Source organism: Danio aesculapii, chromosome 2 (assembly GCF_903798145.1).
Source record: "Danio aesculapii chromosome 2, fDanAes4.1, whole genome shotgun sequence".
Classification (NCBI taxonomy): Eukaryota; Metazoa; Chordata; class Actinopteri; order Cypriniformes; family Danionidae; genus Danio; species Danio aesculapii.
This window is the reverse complement of record NC_079436.1, coordinates 37,699,379-37,709,223: the sequence shown is the minus strand read 5'-3', so window position 1 is coordinate 37,709,223 and position 9,845 is coordinate 37,699,379. Positions and strand designations below refer to the sequence as shown.

The window sequence follows — 9,845 nt, the reverse complement described above, 5'->3', positions numbered from 1 at the left end:
CATCCACCACCAAACAAACACAGAAGGGTGTTTCTTAAAGACACATTTGGTCCAGGTTTTAACAATTAATGTTTAATTTTTTGCTACATGAACGTCGAATAGACCACAACTGCCTCCAATAAAGAACATCGTATAATTTATTTTACAGACAAAATGAAAAGTGAAAATACCTTCATTTTAAAGGTACTAAAGACTGTCACAAACTTGTAGTGACATTTGAGCGATAATACGTTACAGACAGACAGATATACATAGACAGACAGATAAAGAGGCACATGGATAGATGGATAAATAAATAAGAGCATCGATGACAAACACTTGTCAAAAGCAAATGTACAATAACATAAAAAAACAAATGTTTTAAGCAGCAGTTAAAAAATCCACACCATGTTGTCAGGAGTGCATTAATACATGGGCTTATGGGGGCTGCGGTCCAAGGGCCCACTCAGGCAAGGAGCCTACTAATTGCACAAATAAAAAATAACAATTTTAAAGTTTGCTGATAATTAATCTGAAATAAGTATGACACTTCTGAAGCAGCAACAAAACAAATGTCTCCAACAGTCTCCGCGATGTACAGTTCAGACTCTCAGTGGCAGAAAAGTGCTTGAAAACAGATACGGCAGTGATTAGCGTGTTTAGCCTACTGGTGATTGATGTAGATCTTAGACTTTAATCCTCATAAAAGCAGTAGTTACACCTTAAAATGAAGTGGATATAAAGTCCTAAAAACAAGGTAAGACCACAGATTTGGTTTGCTTTATAATAAGAGAAGCCACTATAGTTACATAACCATATCATTTTTACTCCATCTTGTGTGAGAGTAGTAATAATAAACCCAAAGCAAAACTTTGTCAAGATGTTTGGTCTTCTTTCACAGTGGTGGTCATGCGCAGCTCATCTCGGATGATGTTGAGCTCCATCAAGCCCTCGTGTAACTGTTCTGCCACTTCTCGGATTTTGGCAGCAAATTCTGACTTGGAACCATTTTTCAGCTCATGGGAGTCCTTGGCCACAAAGTAGATGTCCATCCCGACAAAAAGCCCCGTCAGAACACCTGTGGATATACTAGCGATCTGCACAGCACGTGCTGCAGTGGTTCCTGCCACGTTGGCTATCTGCATCACACGCATAATCTCATTAGCATTAGTTAGAATAGCTTTGCCTGCCATGGCACCGTCCTCATAGACATTGTCAAAACATGGGAAGTCTCGATTATAAGCATGCTTCTTCATCTTATTCAAGTTGAACTTGCGCAGGTTTGTGATGCCTTGCTTGATGAACTTCATGCATTTGTTAAGGTCACCCATCTTCGCCTGGTAGTCTTCAACAATGCGCTCCACCTTCTTGCGATCCAAAGAGTTGTTGACAGTACTGGTTATGCCAGCGGATGCAGAGGTAAGCCCACCTGCCATGGCAACACCCAGACCAACCGCAGTGACAATCAGAGAGGTTCCCATGGTAAAAGGTGCCAAGATGAGGCCAGTTATGGTAGCTACACCACCCACAGCGCTGGTGGAGCCACCGGTGATCTGGGCTATCTTGGTCTTCTTGTTGAAGCGGTCCAGGCCATCGGCAATGGCGTGCAGGTCGATCACGTGCTGCCACAGTCCCTCTGCTCGCTCAGAGAAAAGTTTGTTAAACACTCGTATGCCCTTTTGAACCTTCTCAGCGGTTACAGCAAAAGCCCTGAGAAAAAGCAGCTGGTCAGTCACATTTACTTTATTTGTCATGTCACATGAACACAGAATGAATGGGGGTTTACCTGGCTTCCTCTTTCTCAGTCATGTTGTCACTTTTGGGCATGTCCTCCCATTCTGAAATGGAAAAAATCAATGGATATAGTATTAAGGGGTCCAGGGGTGCTTTCCTGAAAGACTGTGAATAAATGTGATGGAAAAATATGTTTTCTTAATCAATATTCAGTAATCAACAGTATACTAACAACAAGGTGAATATATAGTAAATAAGATAAATACGTTTATTTATGCAACTATCGTAAGGGCCTTTTTCTTTTGTCATATGATTATGATGTAGGGGATGGAACACCTGAAGAAGCACTCTGAGTGCTTGAGTGAATCTACAATCTCAAAAATGTTTACTTTTGCCTTTACAAGATACTGTGAGCGATACACTTAATCTCTTTGAAAAGACAAACTCTGTCTTTTCAAAAGACAAACCCAGGCTCGTTCTGATTACGTACCCCTATATACATTTCTGGAGAGAGCAAAATACGTCCCAGGAGCTACGTTTTTTTTTTGCTGTTTTTGTTTTCGTGAATCCACCAGAGGTCGCTGTGTATGCTTTTTCAGATCTCAAACGTTCAAAATGTTTTTTTGGCGAGTACCATTCGCCCCTGCTGTTCTCAGGTAAATCCACAGGAGGCCGCTGTCGACTGACTGACTGACTAACTGACCAATCAACACACCCTTCACCTTCCCTAAACCCAACCAATAGTATTTTAAAAAGCACCGATTGACCCGCCCACCCCCTTCCCTAAACCCAACCGCAGTGTTTTGAAAAGCAATCGAGAAAAAGAAAAGCTGATTTTTACCACGTATTTAGATTTTACCACATTCTCACCCTGTTATTTATTTGTTTTTGTTTTTTTTTTGGATTCTGTTTTTTTCTTACCTGCTTTCTGGAACTCAACTTCAACTCAATACGACTCTAACCCTGTCATAGCGATCAACGCTGCTCTGCATCTTAAGTCTGCCGACATACGTATTGAGGTACTGGACAAACTGGTAAGAGGAACATCATCATACCACCCCGTAGCATTCATTTTAAAGACGAAATGCAGCCATACGTAGCTCTGGCTACATAATTCACAATCTCCAGAAACATATATAGGGCTACATTTTCAGAATGAGCCTATGTTGCATTAACTACACAACACCATTTTCAATTTAATATCGACCACATCATAAACGTTTGTGACAGGTGGTTTATTCCACTGTGGCGATACCTGGTAAAGTAAATAAGACTTTGGAAAAAATATTTGCATGACAAAAGCATTTTGGGGACCTGAAAAAACAAACTTCAGAACAATAAGAAGAATCCATAAAACCCTGAGCCTATTGTTCAGAAATTACATTAAAAGTGGGGTTATCTGGCCTATAATACATCATCAACTTTGCTATCTGTATGCAAGCGTTTTCAAAAAAATGCAAGGGAAAAGCTCAATGTTTAATAAAGGATTGTCATGCAAACACCCTAGGTTTAAACTATTAAGTTAAAGCAATGATGCTCAAACCTGCTTCTGGAGGGCCAGTGTTTTAGATTCAATCCAATTTCAACAGACCAGAACCTGCTATTAAACAATTTTGGATTCACTGGAAACTTCCAGGTGAGAGTGCTAGTGCTAAACAATATTGTGGGGAATTGTGGACAAACATGGCGGGACAAACTCACGTTCCACAGTGTTCCACCAATCCATGAGGCCCTCAAGATCCTGTGACAAACACATTTAGGATCATTTAAATATGATCTATTCAACATGGACTCTAAATCAAAGGCAAGGCTCTATACATATAGAACCAACCTCCTCATCCTCTCTCTGAGTTTCACTTAATCGAAAGTCGTCCAGCCATTCCATGAGGGTCTTCTTGTGGGCTTTAGTCTGATTAGAAACAGAAAGTAATGTCAGGTTTATTCTGCAAGCGGAGATTGGACAACAATGTATAAAGGAGAACTTGATGGGAAACTTCCAATGCAGAAACCCACATAATTGCAGAAGTTGTTAGTCAAATAGGAAGGTAGTTTCTACATGTGGTTTGATTTTGTCAGAGGTTGCAAAAAAACCCAAAGACTTATTTTTTTGTGCCTGAACTTTAAAAAAGAGATCCTATTAAAGTCTAGTTTAAATACTGTTTTTCCTTTGTTGTGTAAAAAGAAAAGTTCAGTACACACCACACCAACACCAACAGACACTGACAATCATGGATAAGCACCAGATTAAACGTCACTTCTCAGACAATCTGCAAGCCAACATAAGCCAATTCAGCATGTTTAATTGCTGAAAACAAGCTCAGACAGACGCCAACAGAGACCGGGGTAACACAAACTTCTCTTACTCTTTGCAGACATAAAAAATTCCAACATCTAATTTACTGTCCTGACTTGTAGTATCAAACTTTCTTATATTTGAAACCACTACAGTCTCTCGGTTCTCATTTTTTGCCTGTTGAGCATTATGTTTTTAATAAGATATTACAGTACCTCTGCCACATCACTGCCAGCTCCAATATTTTGGTCTTCATTTTTCTTCTGTGTTGTTTTGTTCTGAAATAAGAGCACATGACTCCAGTGAATAACAATTTTGAGCGTTTTTAAAAAGCAAGCATGAAAAACAAATTGTGTTTACCTTTGCTGCAATCTGAGGCATAAAAGGATTTTTGGGTTTCTTCTTTTGGCCTTTCTGCTGTAAAAATGTCAAATAAAATAATGTTATTTAAATAGAGACCAAGTCCAGATTACCTGTTTAGAAACTTACAATGATAAAACCAGCAGTATTCACTTCATATGATAAAGTAGGTGCTTACTGTTGGATTTTCCTCTTCTCTAGCTTCTCTTGGTGTCTCAGCCACCTTATTTTCCAAGACCTCATTACTATCAACCTGCAATGATAAGTGGAATCCATGAGCCTATGGTTCTCCAGGCCTACATTTCAAAAATAACTTCAAAAGTGTGTTTTTCTGGCCTATAATCTGTTCTGATGAGAAAAGACAAGATGCAAAACCAAGTTTATATTAAAACAAAGCTGCAAGCAGCAATTATCGGGGCCAAGCAGCCCAGCGGCCACATCATAAACAAGCATGGCAACAAGCTACAGAGCAACGTAAAAATTCTATGACTTTTTGGCAGAATGGTCTGAGCCAAATTTGGTGGAAATTGGGCTAACGATCCATAGAGAGTTCAAAACAACAGATTTTCAAACTAATTCAAGATGGTGGACAGGAAGTCATGTCAATTAGGGAATAAATTTTATCAACGTTCTCTGACAACGGTTTTGTATTTCGACATGAATTCCACAACCTTTGGTCTACATGGTCTGAAGATGATCCGAGTGAAGCCAAATTTGGTGAAGATTGGACCAATGGTCTGGGGGGAGTTAAAAATAGCTTTGAACCAAATCAAAATGGCAGACAGGAAGTTTGGCAGATTATGGCCTAATTGATATCTGCATTGTCTGCATGAACCAAGGAATAATTTGAGAATTTCATCAAAATAAGCATATGCAGTCAAAAGTTATTACAAAATTTGTAAGTTTCAATTATAACGGCTAATTACTCTTGACCCATAGGTGGCGCTGTCAATTTTTATGGTGTGGTCCGTGTGAGGAGACAATGACAGACCTAAAATTTGGTGTCATTATCTTTAACTATGGCAGAGATACGAACTCAGATGTAGTTTGGTATTATGCCATCACATTTGTCGGTGCAGTAAACAAAAACTGTAACACCTATCAACACAAGTTCAATAACTTTTTGTCAGCATGGTCTGAAGATGATCTGAGTCATCTTTGGTGCAAATCAGTCAAACGATGTAGGAAAAGTTTGAAAAAGTAGGTTTTTGACTTAAGGCTAGATGGCGAACAGGAAGTTCAGTTAATAAGGCATAATTATCCTCAGGAAAACACAAGAAATGTATCAAGACAAGTTTCATAACAATAGGCAAAATTAGTCACAAGTTATTAGCATTCTTAGAAATATCATTATAACGTTTGACCAAAAGGTGGCGCTGCGACTAAACTATGAGCACCTTCAGAGCACAGTCCCGAACACACATACCGACATTCATAGCAATTTGCCATTAGCTGCATCCCAAATCGCATACTTATGCACTATTCCACACCATTTTGTGGTACAAATAGTGTAAGAAGTGCGTTCACACTGAAAACTTTAAAAATAATAAGTGCGCTTTAATTACCCGGATGATGCACTCATTCAGCCAATAAAATGAAGTGTGGAATGATGAACACTTCACGCACTCAACGACTGCAGCTTTGCTCACTTAGCGGAAGGGGCGGTGCTATCGGGCGCACATGTTGGATATCTTTATTTATTTTGGATGGTGAAAGCAAATTTTCCTACGAGAGTGATTATAGCGCCTCTCGATGGTGAATGCGGTTATACTCATGGCAAGTATTATTTGATAGTTCTGACACTTTTGACAATGGCTGACGGCCAAAATGGCTGACCTGGGGAAATCAGACCCCATTCATCTCGGCATGCTCCACTTGATGTAAACAAACCAATATAACCAAAGCAAAAAATATATTTTTTGTATCTCTGGACCACTAGGGGCAGTGTACTGAAACGCTGCACGTAATTTAAGACCATGGTTGTCGTAACAAACACCATGTTTGATGTGAATAGGGTATATGCCGAAGTATGCTAAAAGGACTTTTAATTTGCCAATAACCTGGGTTAAGCGAGCGCTTCCGGTGAACTGTATGCCATTGCAAAATTGGCACGTTTAAGGTCTGTTTTCTTTAAAAATCAGCGATCTCCACTGGCTGTGTGATATCCGATATAAAGTGGCTTTCAGATTGTACAAGAAGCACTGCATTAAATTACATTTTCCCCACCATGTCTTTATAATATGAGCATTTATTTTACCCCAGTATATTCAATGGAACTTCTCCGCTAGCCTGCCGATTCTGACAGGCGCGTGCGAGTAAACGGCTTTTTGTCTCGTTTTACGTTTGAGCAACTAAATGAATGCCAAAGTCTATTTAACTGATTGTATTTTAGTTACATTACAACATCCATGCTGTTACAGGAATCGTATAAAATGGAAAAAACTCACAATAACAGGTCACCGGAAGTTTATCAGTATGGGAACAACACTAGCTCGGCATATACCCTATACATCAATGCGTTACGGAGATATTGCCTCAAGTCCATTTTTGCAACTTCTACGTTAAATTTGTTTGCACATTAATTGAAAACAGATCGTCAAGTCAACTTGAATTTCATAACTTTTGGTCAGCATGGTCTGCAGACAAGTATTTTGCATATCTTTTGCAAAAATTTCGAAATAGCGAAAAAATTTCCATGATGGAAAATGATGTCATAGGGTCCGTTTAAATCGGTTTGAGCCATGGAAGAATTTTGATTGTAGCCCATTCAGTTTAAAAGTTATAAAGATAAACAATAAGTGAAGCTTTTGACAAGTGGTGGAATTCAGTTCAATTCATCTTGATCTCTATAGGGCTTTTTACAATGTAGATCATTTCAATGCAGCTTAACATAGATGAGAAAAAAAGAGAATAAAAAGCTATAATATGGCCACAATATCTCAAAATTTGGAAAATTCTAGCAAGTCAGGCAGGCAGAGAGCAGTGGTAGAATGCTTGTGTTGTTCTACTTGAATTAAAACGGATAATTCATCCTGTGCTAGATGATCTTACACAACAAGTCATATTCCACCTGGCAATCTGATGTGCATGTAGGTACTTGTCTTAAATCTTTGGTAAAAGCTATTTAGGCTAGGCCAATAATAAAGAAAAGTATTGCTGAAAATGCCCAAAGGTATGTTCAAATAGCTGCTTTCACACTAAGCTACACTTGTCCAAGATACCTAAATGAACAGCAGTAACTTTAACCAGTTTTTCTTGAACGTGTTAGTGAAGCTCAATGTTTAATGTTTATGATTAATCCTTAGATAAAGCAATTTAAGCACTTTAAAATAGTACCAGAATGATGTACCACAATATTGTTGCTGTTTCTCTTTTTACAGAATTGTTTTGTATGCTGTAATGACTTAGACAATAATAAACGTTTAGTTTATATTAGTTAAAGTTCATATCACAAATTAGCATAAATTAGCATATTTCTTTCCCAAATTAATTTACATGCAACACAAAGACTTTTGTAGGATGTATCCATGTGATAAGTGGGATAATGTGTGGGGAAATCTGCATTTTCATCCTATTAAAATAAAATAAAACTCTTTAGAGTGATGCAAAACTAGAACACCTTATTTATAGTTTATTAACTAAAAGTCAATTTTTTACTCAACGTAACAGAACTTATACATAGTTTATATTACTAATCAGTGCAAAGATGCATATATACCTGCCCAAGGGTTGGTTGGCCTGCAACATCAGCTAGCTCTTCTGAATCTAAACCTGAACCCATATCCTGGAATAAAAGAACAAATGCATCCTTGACAAAACATATTTAATGAAAAACTCCTTCTCTCTTAGGTCAATTAGTTAAAGGCAGTCGTAAGATCCATCCAGAAATGACAGTCTAAGCTGTCATATATGTCTTTAGACTGCAAATAAATTCTAAATTTGGGATGCATCCTATAAAATGCCCACCTGCAAGGGTTTTGACTGTTTATTATCAGATTTCTCACTGGGTTCCAAAAACTGTTGTGTTTTTTCCATGCCCTGCTGAGGAAGCAGATGCCTTCCTATTACAACATGCTTTATAATCAGAACTAGTAAAATAACAGCAAATATTAGATTTGTGGAACCTGAGGTTTATTTCACATGCAATACATGACAAAGTGTAAATAAGAGAGACAGAAAAAACAGATATATCAAAGGAAGGCACTTACTTTACTAGTGGAGGGCTCACCATCATTTTCCTCAATTTTAAAATCTTCACTGTCCATTTTAAGAATGTTTTAACTGATTACAAATGCACAGAAGCACAGAGAGTCAAAGATATCATTCATATACTTAATAAACTGTGGATAATGTTGCAGTCAAAAAAAAACATCACATGCTGAAGGTTTCCTTTGAACTGAAAGGTCATCGTGAGAGAGAAAGAAAGACTTTTTTGTAGAAAAATGACCTTGAAGAATGCTGTGGGGCAAAACAGACTTCAGATCAGTAACATTTGGCATAACACATTAGCAAGTCATTAGCCCAAAAGATGACAGACAGACAGACAGACAGACAGACAGACAGACAGACAGACCGATAGATAGATAGATAGATAGATAGATAGATAGATAGATAGATAGATAGATAGATAGATAGATAGATAGATAGATAGATCCTTCTGAAAATTAACTTTTTTTTTACTACAAGGCAATCATTAAGTAAACCATGACAACAATCAATTGTTTGGCTACACCTAACCAACTTGGTGTAAAAAGGTAATATAATATAATATAATATAATATAATATAATATAACATAATATAATATAATATAATATAATATAATATAATATAATATAATATAATAGCTATATAGCACTGTTATTACATGTTTACTATTACCATGGTGGTTACTTTTCGTATGTGTGGCGACATAAAGGCATTTGAGCCATGAAGTCAAAGTAACGTTAACTGTGGTTGGTAAGTTAGTCGCTGTCTCTGGCAAGACACAGTCATGTCAAATCACGGCATTTATAACAAATATAATCAGTGTCTCTTCTGCTTGTTTCCTGAACAATGCAGCATTATTAGTTAATATAAACAATGTAATGAAACGTTGTCCTTTAAAGTTTGACAAACCATGCTCAACTTACTTCACACCGCCGACCTCCGAGGGAAAATAAATGCGTTAAAAAAGTAAACTGAGACGAAAATTAACACGTGATATATCTATGAAATGAAATACAACAGTTTGGTTTAAACTAATCTCATGTTATTTTCTCATAGTTCGTCAAACTGTGTTAGAGTGTTGTGAAGTATCGCAATGTCATCAACTCCGCCCTTTGTGCAGTGCTTGTTGTGCCTCGTTTTGTAAAAATCTACGGACGGCAGTCAGGTGGTGCTAGAGACGTACTACACTGAGAGACTTCTCGTTTGTTTACAGTTAGTCACATGAACCTAAAAAATACACTTTTAACTTTATTTACACAAATTTAAAAAAC

At 37.5% G+C, this 9,845-nt stretch overlaps 1 protein-coding gene across 6 annotated transcripts; it reads right to left on the bottom strand.

The window, feature by feature from the left end:
* Window positions 1-56: 56 nt before the first annotated feature.
* Window positions 57-9,704, bottom strand: apol1 (apolipoprotein L, 1). Of its 6 annotated transcripts, none has more exons than XM_056478856.1 (11): window positions 9,498-9,704; window positions 8,575-8,824; window positions 8,333-8,407; window positions 8,085-8,150; window positions 4,545-4,619; window positions 4,367-4,423; window positions 4,222-4,284; window positions 3,545-3,622; window positions 3,415-3,454; window positions 1,766-1,817; window positions 57-1,689 (listed from the first exon to the last, which is right to left on the bottom strand). In XM_056478856.1, exons 2-11 carry the CDS (start codon window positions 8,629-8,631, stop codon window positions 855-857), a joined length of 1,398 nt encoding a protein of 465 aa, XP_056334831.1. In that variant the 5' UTR covers window positions 8,632-8,824; window positions 9,498-9,704; the 3' UTR covers window positions 57-854. The 6 variants fall into 6 exon arrangements, with proteins under 6 accessions (XP_056334831.1, XP_056334824.1, XP_056334840.1 ...); XM_056478849.1 differs by having other exon boundaries at window positions 8,575-8,647; XM_056478865.1 differs by having other exon boundaries at window positions 8,333-8,404; window positions 8,575-8,647.
* Window positions 9,705-9,845: the final 141 nt, after the last annotated feature.